Genomic DNA, 16,352 nt, shown 5'->3' with positions numbered 1-16,352 from the left:
TACAGAGGGAACATTGCAAACTGGTTCAACCTAGGCAGGTTAGACTAACCTGCAAAAATTGAATCAATTCAGGTTCAGGCTTTTGAATGTCCATCCCTAGCCCTGATGTCCACATAATTTTGCACACCACCTCCAGCACAAGAAGCAAAAAGTCAGTAGGGCATGGTTGAAACTCATTACCAGAACAGACAAACCTTCTCTAGGATGGCCAAGACTTGGAAAGCATCTGTCCACTACTCACAGGGCCTCACCAACACTCTTGTTCCTGACAGAAAGACAGGGCAAAGGATCCAAAATCAGATTCCTTCTAGCAGGTTCAGAACCTTCCTCTAGACCAATAGAGAAAGGATCCCTATGAGCAATGGCCCATTTAATGGAAGAAAGGGCAAAGTTCTAAATGTCTCTGGAATTCTTCAAAAGTGGGAAAAAGGTCATTGCCACTGGATACATACAGACATTCATTTCTAATAGCAAGAATTTCTCCAAAAATTCTTACCAGAAGAAAAAATAACTCAGGAGCAAGACAGCATCTGGCTGAGAACCCCCTGCTGTTCACTCACCAACTTACTATCAGGAACCCAGCCACCAAATCCCCAGGTGTTTTAGGCCTGTGGACTCCAAACAGAGTCTAGACAGCTTTTGAATCTTGGGGCAACGTTACTAGCTACTGTTTAACAACCATGTAAGTAGCTGTTGGAATGGAGGGTATTTTGCCATCATTAATTATATGAATAATATCCCTAAACTTTTCTCCAATACAGAGCAATATTTACACACACTTCTGTCTTTTCTGTGATATTACTGACAATTCTACCACTTTCACCTAGTAATGGAATGAAAGAGAAGACAGAGCACCAGTATGAGAGAAGCACTTGAAAACCTGGAAATGGGGCAGGGAGGTAACCCTGTTTAGGGAATGCGAGAAAATCAAGCACAGAGGGAAGGAAAGTAAAAACCCTTTTATAAGATATTTTGGATTACAGAAAGTTTTTAATTGCATATCAGCTCAAATTACATGTTGAAAGTCACAGAATAGCTAGTAATTGTCACAACCCAAAGTTGTGATTTTTTGTTTGTGTGTGCGCTTCGGCACTGCTAAATTATTTCCCACCAATTTGACGCTTTCTTTGCTAAATTATTTCCCACCAATTTGACGCTTTCTTTGCACGGTAGAGTTCTCTGCTGCAAGAGAGAACTCTGGTGCAGCTGGGGATTTCCCGCCAGATTGCAGCTTCTTTGCAGTGTGCATCTCTTTCTTGCACCGTAGCGATACACGCTGTAAAGAAGTTCCCGCCATTTGAATTAGGATCCGCGCCATGTTATTGGCCGATTCCTAATTTAGGCACACGTGGCGGCTAGCGATTGGCTTGCTAGCCGTACAAAAGGCTTGGGTAGTTTCCGCCCAAGCCGGAGGAGGGAGGACGAGAGAGATTCTGTGTGAAGATCTCCAAGCGCTGCGGACCCTCGCAGACCCGGCGCGCCTCCCCTAAGCAGGCAATAGAGGCAATAGAACCGAGCCTATGGAGCTTTTGCTTCTCGCCTCTCCCCGTCGCCAAGCGCAATCCTAGACGTATCCCTTTCCTGTAACTTTGGACCCGCGGAGCCTAGCAAACTCCGGGGAAAACTTATCGGACCCGCAGAGCCTGAATAACTCCGGGGAAACTTTTCGAACCCAACTTAACCGGACCCGCGGAGCCTAGCAAACTCCGTGGGAGTAATCGATTTGTCAGAGTCCTCCAACGAGGGTTCAAGTGGGAGCTGTGCCTGGAAACCTGTCCAGCCTACACCAATGCCATCTTTGGGTGTAAGTAAATAATCTTTTCAATCAACCATTACGCCTCCGTAACTAATTCTAAGTTGCGTGCGCTAAACCGCCCCGCGGTTCTCTCCCGCCCCGCGTGCCCGGGCTGCTGGTCACAGCCCGTGTGCACCGGAGACGGGTCCGGTACGACCCCGGTTCGCTCCCGGCTTGCCCATGGCGGCCAGAATGGGATCGGAATCACCGCCGTGCATGGCGATGAGGGCGGGATCGGGGCCCGGCCTGCACAGTAACCAATTCTACCTGAGGGGAATTATTTCAGTTCACAATAGGATGTGTACATTTGATGTGATATAACTCAGTGTAACTAATAATTCAACAGCCTTGTTAAAATAACCCATGCTGCCAAAAAGTAATTACAGAAAATTATGGCAATATAACAACACACCTAGCTGTGGTGTCATACTTCCTGCATCTCTCCATATGGCAGAGCTACTTGTATACTAGGGCTGTGCGAAGCTTCACGTGCTGATTTGATTCAGAGAAGATTCAGCTCAATTCGGTGGCCGAATTTCCGAATCTGAATCAAATCAGGGGATGAATTAAAAGGTCGAATTGATATGAAGCTCTCCGAATCAATTCAGAAAAGATTCAGAGAGCTTGGGCAATTTGGGCAGTCCCTGCTCACTGCAACACAGAGCTGGACTCAGACTCCATGCTGGTAAGTAGGAGGTGGAGGATCTGGAGGAGGCGGGAGAGGATCATGGGGGTACCCCTGTCAGGCCGCATCCCCTGCCTGCTCCCCCAGCCCCCCTGAGCACCCTCTGACCCCACCCGCTCTCCCAGCCCCGCCATAGCTGCCCCACCCCCCCCAGCTGCCAGCCCTTTAAAAAAAAAAAAAAAAAGCCTGATGCATCAGCTGCTGCAGCAGCCTTGGGGCTTCTGGGGCCTCATAGCAGAGACCCCAATGCAGCATGGGGCAATGGGGGGGCAGCGGGGATCATCCCCCTGCCGGTGAGTGGGTTTTTTGTTTTTGTTGTTTTTTAAAAGAGCTGGGAGCTAGTAGAGCAGGCGGGAGAGCAGGAGAGCAGGTGGGGCATGGGGCCGATTCGGAGATACGGCCAATTCGATGGTGGCTGAATCTCTGAATCAGATTTGGCCGAATTGATCCGGGACAGTGATTCAAATCACTGAATTGAATCACTGTCCCCCAAATCTGCCGAATCTGAATCCAAATAGAATACTAGTCGCTTCACACAGGCCTATTGTATACCCCAAATCAAGTCCCCTCACATAGTGCAATAGTCTCCCCGTCTGTAAAATGGAGGTAATGATATTTGCCCTCCTTCACTGGGTGCTTTGAAAGCTGTAAGTGAAAAGCACTAAATAACAGTATCTGTGGAAGTCAGATATCCTACACCTTAGTGCCACTGCTGCAGGGAGGCTCTTTACTACACGGTCACTGCAGAACTAGCTCTGGAGTTCTGTTGCCCTGGAAACTTTCCACAAGAGAGCTAGCAGCAGTCCTGGGCCACTACTGCAACAGACTTGTGAAACCTTATGGCCCATCAACAAAACTGACTTGAGGTCATTCAATTTCCAGTCACACATTGGAAGATACAGAATATCCCATTACAATGTCTACTTTAGTAGGCCTTATCCTGACAGAACTCTAAAATTACATGTGTAATTCAACTAAAGTTTTTAAGATCCTACTGACTGTTGATGTGAATCAGGCCAAAATTACTAGAGAGAAACAAAATAACAGGAAACTCTGCAATCCCCTCTGCTGTCTCCCTCCCCACACACGCCCCCATCCCACCCCTCAAACATACAAAAACGCTTTTTTTTTTGTAGCTTGAGATTTTTCTGTACCTTACAGATCTTGTATAATGATTCCTGCCCGTCTCCCTCGGTATCTTTGAAATAATCATGTGCTGGAAATGTGCGATGAATGTCTCGTGTAATCACACTCTCTTGCACAGAATCCTGTGAAAGAAAGAGAAATCAAGAGTATTAGCAAAGTTACAGTGTAATTAAATATGCAGAATGTAAAATCCAAACTGCAGTTAATATGGATCTATTTGCTGACTCTCTCTGACTCAACCATCAAAAATGCATTTAAAAAAAAAAACCCAGACTCAGCTTCGATAACCAGATGACAACTGCATTAGCAAGAGCAACGTGGCAAGTTTTGTCCTTCAGCCTTAGAATCCAAAAGCTTAAATTTTTGTTACTACTTTAAGACTAGTGGAAAACAATCAGTCATTTCATTGTAGCTGCTTTTTTCCTGGCAAAATTTGTTATTATATTTCTCTGAATGTCAATAAAACAGAATTAGTATACCTCTAGCAACCTCAGAGATGCAGATCTTTCACATGCATCAAACAAGCACAAAAACAGTGCTGTGTAATTACAAATTAAAAATGCTAGTTTGATAATGGCTGCTACTTGATAATGTTTAAAACTTAAGATTCAATCATCTCAACTAAAAGTAAAAAATAATTATACTATTAGAATCCACAGCAAACACTCACTAATATTTTTTCTCTCTCTCTCTTTCAAAAAAGCAAAAGGAGAGACTGGGTGATTATTTGTCAGGTAAGTCCATGCTTTCTCTTGCTACCAGAATATCTTCCATTTAGCTGCATTTTCATGCTGGCTAGTAATTAGACCAAAAGAACAGAGACTGTTTGAAAAGCTGTTTATCAGTCAAAACAAACCTTTAAAATGCTGCATGTCAGTCTTAAGAAAAGTTTAGAGAATGTATCAGGCAGTTCTAAGCAGGCATTGATGCTATAATTACAACAGTAGGATAAACATTTGTCTCTTGGTCATGTTACATTTTTAACTAAATCTTTGAGGATGAGGGAAGAGAACAGTGTCCTGACCTGGATTATAAATTACTTTTTATTTTTTTGTGACTTCTTAGGTAAAATTTCACAGAACCAAAGTATGTTACATAATGTGAAATGGAAAATAATTCCTTTAAAATACATTTATTATAAAACTGAACAAAAACCTGTATTCACTGTACAGGAGGTTCTAAACTCTGAGGCTAGAAAAAGAAACTGTGATCCTGAGTCATCTACACAGTTGCCCCAAAGTCTCCCTGCTTAGGACAATCCTTAGGTCTCAGAGACTCTGTAATGAACCCATGCCACTCACACCTATGGCTGCCAGTGTAAGGGTAAGTCAGATCTCCACATACAACCTAACAGCCTCCTGGAGGCATTCTCAACTGATGCACATGAAAACATCCTGCAGACTATTTAAATCTGTGTCTAAGGATTGGAATGGTGCCCAATCCTCTGCATGATTAGGAGAGCACAAGACATATTTGTATGCCTCCACTCAGCTGGCTTGAGCATTCATGTACAGCTGAGAAGGCTTCAATTTTATGGAAGAATAATACAGCCAAACATAAAATGTCAAGCAAGTTCCTAACTTATGTGGAATACAACTTTCTGCTCCAGAAGGATGAGGATACAAAAAGGAGATCATCTGTCTTGGATCTTGTCCTGGCCAGTAGGGAAGAATTGGTGGAGGATGTGAAAGCGATGGGGAACTTGGGAGGAAGCAATCACAATATGACAGAATTCATGATCCTCAGATAGTTCTGCTGACTTCATGCTTTTTCTAAGATACTGGATTTCAAAAGGGCGGATTTCAACTGATTCAAGGAGCTAACAGGCCTGGGCCAACTGAAGGATGCAGGTACCCAGGATGGCTGAAAACTTCTAAAGGGCACAATATTGGAAGCCCAACAAGAGGCTATTCTGGCATGATAGAAGCACAAGAAGAATGGTAAGAGGTCAGTGTGGCTGCACAAGGAGATTCTAGGATGCCTCTAGTACAGGGGTGGGCAAAATGTGGCCCGCAGGCTGGATGCAGCCCGCCAGGCCATTCTATCCGGCCCGTGGGGTCCTTAAAATATTTAGAAAATTAATATTTATCTGCGCTGGACTGCCTGTAATACGGCCCTCGATGGCTTGCCAAACCTCAATAAGTGGCCCTCTGCCTGAAATAATTTCCTGCACCTGCTCTAGTGCAAAAGGAAATCATACAGGCAATAGAAAGACGGGCAGGTCACCAAATAAGTATACCAGGAAATAGCAAGAACTTGTAGGGATAAAATCTAGAAGGCAAAGGTAAAAAATGAGCTGCCCCAGGCAAGAGAAGTTAAAGACAACATGAGGTTCTATAAATATTTTGGCCAGAAAAGGAAGACCACAGAAGATACAAGTCCACTGTTTAATAGCCAAGGTGAACTCTAATCAGAAGATGCAAAGAAGGTGGAGCTATTAAACAGCTTCTTTCCCTCAGTCTCCACAAAAAAGTTGTACTCAGAGAGCTAATAAGACTTATTTGGATAAGGAAGGGAACAAGTTGAGGGATGAGATTAAAAAAAATAGGCAGAGAGCTTTTGATGCGTCTGAATAAATTCAAGTCAGCAAGGTCTGATGAACTTCAGCCCAGGGTACTAAAGGAACTGGCAAAAGATCTGGATTTCAGAGCCCTTGGCAATAATATTTCATGAAATTGTGGGAGACAGGCAAGGTACCAGAGGACTGGAAAAGGGCCAACATAGTGCCACTCTAAAAAGGCAAAAAGTGGGGCCCAGGGAATTATAGACTGGGTAGCTTCACCTTCATACCTGGGAAGTTACTGGGAGCATATCATGACGGAGTCATTGGCAAGCATCTGGAAAAGGAAAGGCTCATAATGAGCAACCAGTATGGATGTACTATGAACAAACTGTAAGAAACAAACTGGATTTCCTTCTTTGACACGATAACTAGGTAGGTGAATGAAGGGAATGCAGCAGACTTTAGCAAAGCTTTTGACAAAGTGCCACATGTTCTTCTCATAAACAAATTGGAGAAATGTGAGCCAGACAAAAACTTGCACAAGGTGGATCAACAGCTGGCTCAATAGCCACAAGCAAAAGATAATCATAAATGAAACCATGTCAGAATGGCAGGAGGTTTTGTGTGGAGTCCCACAGGGGTTTGTCCTGGTGCTATTCAGTGGGTTTATTAATGACCTCGATACTAGAACAGAGAGCTTCTTGAGCAAATCTGTAGACATAAAACTAGGAAGGATTTTAAATATAGTAGAGGACTGGTGTGCAATTCAGAAGGATCTTGACAGGTTGGAAAGCCAGCCTGGAGCTAACAGGTTCAGTGCTGACAAATGCAAGGTGCTGCACCTTGAGAAGAATGATCAAAAACACAAATACAAAATAGATGACATCTGGCTGCATGGCAGCACTAGAAGAGGATCTAGGAGTCTTCATAGATCACAGACTCAACATGAGTTTGCAATGTGAAGCAGCTACACAAAAGGTAAATGGGATTTTGATTTGCATCAATAGGAGCATTAGGTGCAAGATACAGCAGGTGGTAGTGCTCCTTTGCTCAACATTCGCTAGTCCTCAGTTGGAGTATTGTGTACAGTTTGGGAGTCCACATTTTAAAAAAGGATCTGAGGAAGCTAGAAAGTGGCCAGAGGTGGGCAACAAAAATGATAAAAGGCTTGGAAAGCCAGGCATACAAAGAGAGATGGAAGGAAACAGGCATGTTCAGCTTGCAGAACAGACACTTAAGAGGGGACATAATATAGCAGTCTTCAAATATCTGAACGCCTGTGAAACAGGAGGCTCAACCCCTATTATTGAGTGAGAGTCCACGCAATAGAGTTAAAGGGAGGTAGAGCCCCAAGTTGCAAAAGCTGCAAGCAACTGACCTGGAGCAAGCTGCAAAAGAAATATGCTACAGCAGGGGTTGGCAACATTTTTGGGCAGTGTCAAAAATACCCCAACCTCAACTTGTAAGATGTTAGCATGCCAGGGGTCAAAGGTGGGGGAGTGACAAGGGGCCCCATCTTTGTTGTGGCAGCACAGCCCAGGTCTCTTCTCCACCATCCGCCCCAAGGCATGCATGCCAAGTAAAATGCCTTTGCGTGCCATGCTCTGGCACATGTGCTGGGGTTGCCTATGCCTGTGCTACAGGGTAGAGCTTCAGACAAGCTAGTTAGGTGATGGTTGTAGCACAGCTGAGCAGGCTTCTGATGACAGTAATATGTAACCTCCGCATCCAGTTAACAGATTGACAGATCACATGAATGGAAGAGGGCAGAGCCTAATATAGGGATGAGCAAAGTCTGGCCTACAGGCCAGATCTGGTCAGCAGTGAACTCCATTTCCCAGCCACCCCTGCACATGACTGGGGCTAGTCTCCATGGAGACCCCAGCTGCAGCTGCACTGTGAAAGCTCAAGGCTGAGGTTGCCAGGGAGACCAGCCCCAGGCATGCTGGCAGGGCACACAGCAGAGCCAGGGCCTTGAGCCACAATCTGTAGCTTTCATTTTCTGGGCAGGGGTGCACAGGCAGGGGACTGTGACTCTGCTCCTGCTCCTTGCAGTGGTAACAACCTAGTATGGAGCAGGTGCAGAGCTGCCATCCCCTGCCTGCGCGCCCTTGCTCAGAGTGTGCAGGCTACAGATCGTGGCTCTGCCCTGGCTCCAGAGCAAGCTGCCCCCATCGCAAGACCCCAGCGGCTCCAGAGCAGCCCCCTGCCCTGCTCTGCCATGTGCCTTGCCAGTGTGGCTGGGGCTGGTCTCCATGGCAACCCCAGCCTTGCGCTTTCACAGTTCAGCTGTGGCTGAGGTCTCCATGGAGACCGGCCCCAGCCATGCAGGCAGGGGCTGCTGTTAAATGGCATCCAGCTGCTAGCTGGATCAGCCATTTTTGCCCACCCCTGGCTTAGAACTATATAAACCTGGCTCCTGGTCTGAGGGGAACATTTTGGCTCAGAGTATAGAAAAAAGACAAGCTTCCTAAGAAAAGGCTGCAAACTGAAGGATTCACAGACAGTAAGGTACCTTGAGCAGGTGAAAGCCAGCTAAGAGTGGAGCGTGTTTTGTCTGTGGTAAAGGTATCTAGAGAGATTCGGTATTAGGTTTATGATTTATTTATGTTGGCTGTGAAGCATGGAGTGGCCAATAGGGGAGCATGGAGACCACTAAGGGTGCCCAGTAGAGGGGTGCTGTGCTGATTACAGTAACTGTAGAGCAACACCCCTGCAAAAGCACTAGGGGTGGCTGGAGAAAGCGCTGGGTATGCTCTGTCTGAGACAAAGCGGATATCAGATTATTACAATTAAGGGGAGCTAGAACTGCTCCATAGGCCACCCAGGGGAGTGCTAGGGTACCCTGTCTAAAATGGGCAGTGTATAAGCAGGTATGTCCAGGGTGCATTCACCCTATGAGGATACCAGGGTACCTAGAGAGGGCACTGGGTGCACTCTATTTGGGACAGAGTAGGCACAGGGCAATTATTCCCAAGAGATGCTTTGACCGCTTCAGGAGGTGCTTCAGGAGTACCAGCCTGTCCAGGACAAGCAGAGTGTAGGTGTCATCAAGTGCCCTCCAGGGGGTGCTTACTCAGGACTGCTGTGGCCTCAGAGTACCCCTTGAAGCCAATCTGGGCTTAACTTCTAATGCAGGAGGGGAGCCTGAGAAACCTCCCACACAAGACCACAGACTTTTTGGTCTCACCTTTCCTGATTCTCTGTGGCTCTTACTCAAGGAGTCAGCATCCAGTTCTGCTCCTGAGAGAGAAATTTCACCTCTTCTTGGGGCAACCAAGTGCAACCCCCAGTTCCAAGCAGCACAGCAGACTGTCTTCAATAAAGGCATTTATTGGGACAAAGGCTACCCAGTCAGAGGTTCTTCGTTCTCTCCAAAGGAGTTAAGTAGTCCTTTTGCCCCTAGTCTAGTCCACATAGCCCTGAGCACCCCCAAAAAATACTCAGCTATGCCTTTCCAGCTTTCCAGCTTTCCCAAGCTCCTTTACTTTTCTCAGTCCCCAGATTCTTCTGGCCATGAGCTGCCATTGTAATGGTTATCTCCTGGACACCTCCTGGATGTTGGGCATCTCACCTTTGTTGATATGTCAACGCCATTTAAAACTCTGCTGATGCTAAAAGTCTATCTGGCCTCTCTTGGTCCTGCATGTAACCAGACCTGGCTCTTAATCCTTCATTTTTTGTACAAAGGCTAATAAGGTGAACTGAGTCACACAAGTTTATAACAATGTGAATAGATTTAACACAGGAATATCACAATAGAAACTGTAGTCCATTACATCAGGCAAGCACATCCAATGCACAGAGCAAAGTGAGGGCAAGCCTGACCAGGGAGAAGGCTGAGTCTGAGCCATGCACACTATGGAGAGGGCTAGAAGGTGGAACCTGAGTCAAGAGCATTGTGGATGGAGCAGCCATGAGAGGAGGTTGGGAGTTCAGGGAGCAAACTGCCCAGAGTGAATGGAGGTAGGCAAGTTGGCTTGGAAGGATGGCTTTAAGACAGGAAGCCCAGAGGACCTGGTTAGGGGTAGAAGCCCTAAGGTAGATGCCAATTAAAGGCATGAAACCCTGACACAGACTAGTTGTAAACTCACCAAAAGCCTGAAATCGAAGGCAGGGCCTGATAGATAAATCAGAACTCAGTTACAATCTGAGAGGGCCAAAATCTGGTGGGTCCAGATAGGCTTTAGAATAGGAAGAGAGAGAACTGAACCTGGGATGCCAGCAAGCGGCTACTTGCAGGGTTCTCCTACAGTGATTGATGATTGGGCCAGATAAGCTGCCCTATGATAAGCAGAGTGGTAGAAAGCACTTATAGGGCACCTATACGCAAGCACCGAAGCTGCTCTGATGCAGTGGAATTCCAGCATGTCAGAGCAGACTTAATTTATCAAGTCAGCTGGAACGTGGCAATTGCTGTGCTCCAGCAGCCTCCTGCGGCTCATGTATCAGCGTCCCCGCTCAAGTGCCCCGACGCCATTTTTAAGCACGGGGATGCTGATACATGAGACATGGTAATGCTTTAATTAGAGCAGCTATCAGAGTGCCGAGAGCCACTCTAATTAAAGCGGTGCCCCCCCATCCCCAAAGCGTGTGTAAAAGTGCCCTCAAGTGCCACTCAGGAGACTGAGGGCAGCCTCCCAAATCATAATAACTAACAGCAAAGGCGTGGCAGGAAGGATAAAGGGAAGGTGGCTAAAAGGCCAGAAGGCATAGTAGGTTGGTCTAACAGCCAGCCAGCTACAGACTTAGTTGTAGTTCTGAACCTGCTACAGATTGCCACAAAGGAGAACACCTTTTCTCTCTTGCTGCAGAGAGCAGGACCCCAGGCTAAAGGCTTGAAGTTGCAGCAAAGTAGATTTACTTAAAAAAACAGGAGAAACCTCTTCACTGTTAGACCAGGGATGCAGTGGAATGGACATCATAGGGAAGTTGTGGAATTTCTTCACTGGAGCTTTTCAGGAAGAGATTGGATAAACAGTGATCAGGGAAGATCTAGTACTAGCTATGCCTAGGAGTACTCTGTAAAGAGCAACAATGAGAAGCCCAAGAGCCAACCCTCACCCTCGTGCCCCCCAATACAGATTGCTTGGAGATAATGAGAAGAGCTCTGTAGCCTGAAGCAGGTGAATATTGAAGAGTACTATACTTAGCAACAGGAGAATGAAACAGAGCTCTACCATCTGATTTAGTTATGAAATAATATTAAAGAATCTGGGATAAGATTTATAGTAGGGATTCAAAAAAAGGAGTTCAGGCTGTCCAGTAAGAGAGTATGATGTGGTGGTTTGCTTGCTGTCCCCAGGTTGCAGAGCAGAATGGAAGGTGTTTAGTATTTCTCATGCTTTCAGGCTTTGCTGGCTGCCACATGAGACCAGAGAGGAATTTTTTTCCCCTCCTGTTGCTATATGTATTAGGGTGTTTCTATTTCCCCCTAACCCTCCTCAGAAGCATTGGGTTTTGACTGCAGACAAGGCGGGAGATTTTGACTGGGGTATGTCAATGCTCCTGTTCAGCCTAAACCCGGAGGTTCCTGGCTAGAGGGTCTTGCCCTTCTTCTCAGGTCAGACCAATCACCACATCTGAGGTCAGGAAGAAATTTTACCCTGTGGTCAGAATGATATGGACTGTCGGGGTTTTGCTTTCCTCTGTAAAGGAAGGCATGGTCCTTTTCCCTGAATCTCGAGGACAATTTAAGAACCCTTGCAGCACCAAGGCACTGACCACTATTGCCCCCCTGCTTTACCTAGGTCAGGTTAGGGTGCCCTACCTTGGAGCTGTGTAACAGAGTTGATTACACAGTTGTAGTAACAGGTTAGAAAGGGATTTGTATGGTATGGTTTGGATAGAAATGATCCTGCCACAGCGTTGGACTAAATGACCTCCAGAGGTCCCTTTGAGCCCTAGTTTTCTACGATTCTATGTGACTATGCACAAATGCAGTCTAAGCATAACTTCTTGCCTAACAGTGTTCAGCCAAGCAGCACAGGCAAAGCCAAAGTGCGTTTTAAACCTATATTTTAGCTCACTTCTCTGTTCTCTGCTCTTATTCCCTTGCTGTCATCTTTTGTATCCTCTCACTCTTTTATATCTTCCTCTCCACTCCACCCAGCACTTGGAACAGTCTTCTAAGTCTTAAGTGGCAAGGGTATTTGTGTTATCATTTATTGGACCAACGGTACAGATCTTTTCCAACTATACAGTTGGTTCAATAGAAGATATCACAGAAAAAGCCCTATTGTCTCTCTCATTTCCTCGACCATTGTGGCTACTCCACCACTCCAACCCTACTTTCAATTCTTGCACAAACAAGTCTCTCCCTAACTTTTTTTTTTCAAATCCCTTCTTAAAACCTATTTCTTCTTCGAATACTTCCTATACCAAATTCCTCACTAATCTCCTAATCCAGAGTTTCCCAACCCCCATGCCGTGGTCTGGTACAACAGACCAGAAATCCAGAAGTGAACGGCATACTGCGGACTAGCAGCCAACCCTTTACTCAGTATAAAAAAGGGTTGGCAGCCAGTCCACAGTACACTGGTCACTTCCAGCCCGTAGTTTGCCAGTCCATGGTCTAAAAAGGTTGGGAACCACTGTCCTAATCCTCAGGGGTCTAAAGAACTGTTTTGCCTTTGCTTAACTAAGTTCTTCAGAAGAGGGACTATAAACTTATCTGTATCTTGGAATGCACAAAGCATGTTGATTTATACTAAACATTTCTAGGGCAGCCAGCAGTGTGGTATCTGACAACTGCACAATAATTGTAGAAGTAATTGACCAGGATTCATAAACATATAAAGAATAAAGAAAAAAAATTAAAATAGTAATAAAAATTTGTAAACACTGTTTCTTAATAAGACTGTCCATCTAGCATGGATATCCAGCTGCATATCTTCTTCTCCCTCCAACTCTTCCCCCTACATTTTAATGAGTATTTTCATACATTTAGCTCTCCAAAAAAGTGAGGGAATAGGCTTTGAAGTACAAATGAGTTAGGGCAAATTATATAAACTGCAATCCTTTTCTTGTTCTCTTATTCAGAATCTATTAATTTGGTTCCATTTGTTATGTAATCCCTTTAATGCAAGTTCATTTCAAGAGGTGAAAAAAAAATCACTGAAATAGCTCACTACAACTTTTTGCTAGTGATCAAAGCAAGTCAAGTGGCAATTCTGTCCAACAATTAGTGTTAACAATCAAATTCCTGTTCCCTGACATTGAGAATGAAATTGTAAAGTATAGTCATCATATTTTTAACTTGTATTGAAAACAACTTCTTTTATTATAAGAACACCTGGTTTTGTACACATTCTTTATAAAATGCTGAATCCTTGACCTAAGATCATGATGAATCACAGGAAAATGGTAAAGGAAAATTCCAAGATCTCAGAAAAGATATTCTAATCGCTACATCTTATTCAGAAGAAGGCAGTAAATAAGGATTTGGTAACAGGTGTCCAATATTAGGCCATATTTCAGCGTCGCTCACATAGTGGCACAGGGGGATAAGGAAGCAAATAGTGTCTCCTTCGTGCCCTCGCACTGATAACTTGCATCACAGTGGCAGGCTCCATAGAGTTGCTACTGACCTTCTCTAAGCAGGTTGGAGAGAGTAGAGCTAAAGCTCTAATGGCCCACTATATCCAGCAACATAGCCACACACACACACACCACACAGGAATTTTTGCTGCAACAGGTATATCTCTATATATCTGATGCAATTTACTTCCTCTCTTGTGTAGCAGAGACATCATGAGGGAAGTTACAACTCCCCAAATCACAATCTAAGCAGTGCTATCCTGAGAGTAGATTGTCATCTCATGATCTAGCCTGGGGTGATCAATACCTGGCCTGTGGACAAGATCCAGCACCCAAAGCAATGTCATCTGGCTTGCAGGGCTTCCCATGGGCTCAATTTGGTGGTGGGGAAATGGTTGCCACTCCCCTACTGCCAAATTTATGGATCTGTGGGATGGATAGCATGGCCCTAGATCAAGCATGCAGGGCCCAATTTGGGCATGGGCAGCACAGGGCCGATCCTGGTTCACGGGGGCAGCATGGACTGCCTAATTCCCCCGCCCCCGGCCCCCCTCCCAGATACTGCCAAACTGCCCATGATCCTGAAGACTACTCTGGGGCCAGTTTTACTGGCATTCACTGGTCCCAAGAGCCCAACTGAAATAATTTGGGGTGGATGAAGGAGTGTATAGACGGGGAAGGGGAGGGGAGGGTAGGACCAGGGGGGCTCTCCCAACCCCACATTTCTGCCCTCCCCTCTTCCTAGCCTAACTTACATCCATCAACTCTTGGCACCAGTGAATAACAGTAAAACTGACACCAAGAGTGGCTTGTAGGATTGGAAGGGAGGGAAAGGGGAGAATGGGACTGACTGGCTCACAGTTGAGAGTTGTCCAACCACGGGTGGGAGGAGTGGCCAGAGGGGCTAAAAATAACCCAATGTTGGGAGTGGTGGGGATGGTATGAAGAGTGAAGCCCAAGGGTTAGGGCCAGCAGCCAGGCTTTCCCATTCCTAGGACTGTGCTCTGAATGTGTACAGAAGTTCAGTTAGATTGATCTACCCATACCCGATCAAACTTAGTGCACCTCCAAGGTACAGTTAAATTAGATCAGATTAGCCAATTTTTGACTGACTTAATTTTTCCTGGAACTTCTGTACAGTTTTCACCTAGATTGACCTAACTAGGGATCTGAGTGTAATATTTGTATATGGACAAACTAAATTAGATTGGGTGGCCATTTTTAATGTGATCTAACCTCCACCCAGACTCCCCAAATGTGTGTATGTACCCTAAGAGTTAGGGACAGAAAGCAAGAACATCAAGTACTTGTACACTGGCCTCTTTTGGCCCTACAGTACACACCAGGAAAAGTCAGGACAGCACTGGGCCATATAAAATTTTCTGTAGTCTCTTTTCCATGGCTGACACCCTGTCTTAAGGGGTATCCACCAGGACCTTTCTTCCCCTGGAAATATCCTTCATAGTGTAGCTTTCCAAGACATCCCTCTGTTAAAAATCAGAGTGGGTGTCAAGTGCCAGGGTAAGTATTGCACTGAGATGTGGGGTGCTAAACTGACAGCTTTGACCTCCCACAGTAAATTTCTAAGCAGTCTCCACATCCAATCCCATGGGACAAGAAGAGCCACATCCCCAAAGCACAATGTAAGAGAAGCTTTAGAAAAAGATTTTTGTTTAAGCCTATTTCCAAAGCTACTACCCACAGGAAGTTAATCCAAAACACAAAAAATTAAGAGAAATAAATCCTGGTAGGGCACAGTCTTCGCAACCAGTGTTAGATCAATCTCTGCAGTATATTTCTAGTATACTGCCCAATCTATCTACCATATTTTGAAATGCTTTTTCTGGGGTAGGTACAATTCCAACTTATCTAAAAAAATCTACTTCTCTTTTGTTTATTGGTTCAGATACAGTGGTGACAGTTCAAGCTATTCTGAAAAACATTTAAGTATCAGGAAAGCAGCAAAAAAGACTTACTAGAAAACCTAATATCTAGAATATGCCATATTTTGTTTGAATTTCTTCACCTACTTTTTCTATGAATCAAAATAAATGAACTCACACGTGGAAACAACTTCCATGTCCGTAGATACACTATCTCGGTATCTCTCTTCTTATATTAGTGCATTTCTGATGACCAATCTGCTTCTCCATATTAGTGTTCCCAGTTTCTCCCCTCTATTCTTTAGTGTGTATACATGCAAGAACAGCACCAATGGATTTTTTTTTCTAAGGTACATTACTTGAAAAGTACTGGAAAAGTACCCATCTTTTTCACTGTTACTGTTCTATCCAGAAAGCCATTCAAGTTTGCCGTTCATATTTCTCTCCCCTTTTTATTGAGAATATAGCATTTAATTAGGTATGTAAGATTTAACAATGTAGCTCTCCAAAGAGACAGGCAAAGACATTTTCCGAGGGTAAAGACACAAATTCAAATCTTTTTTTAGTGAGGGAGACCTGACAGGAGTCAAGGTGGGATCAGTGAGCAGTATTAAGGGTAGGTGTTTTCAAAATAACCACAAGGAAGCAATTAGATGGTACAAAAATAACCTGGGCCAAGTGACACAGAAATGAACTTCTTACGAAAAAAATCTTAGTAGTCTGAATGTTGGGAAGTGCAAAGTGATGCACATGGGAAAACTAACCTGAGATGTACATATACACTGATGAGGTCTATACTAA

At 44.9% G+C, this 16,352-nt stretch overlaps 1 protein-coding gene across 3 annotated transcripts in view; it reads right to left on the bottom strand.

Annotated features, from left to right (window-relative positions):
* The window catches only part of RABGAP1L (RAB GTPase activating protein 1 like), a 512,101-nt gene that overhangs the window by 192,254 nt on the left and 303,495 nt on the right, over positions 1–16,352 (bottom strand). For all 3 annotated transcript variants that reach the window (XM_019500211.2, XM_014596010.3, XM_006272942.4), the window contains exon 14: positions 3,635–3,748. In XM_019500211.2, coding sequence (XP_019355756.1) covers positions 3,635–3,748 — 114 coding nt within the window. The remainder of the gene's footprint in view (positions 1–3,634; positions 3,749–16,352) is intronic.

The sequence above is a fragment of the Alligator mississippiensis genome, chromosome 5 (genome assembly GCF_030867095.1).
Source record: "Alligator mississippiensis isolate rAllMis1 chromosome 5, rAllMis1, whole genome shotgun sequence".
Taxonomy (NCBI): domain Eukaryota; kingdom Metazoa; phylum Chordata; order Crocodylia; family Alligatoridae; genus Alligator; species Alligator mississippiensis.
Note: the sequence above shows the minus strand (reverse complement) of the source record. Positions and strands in the feature narration are given on the sequence as shown.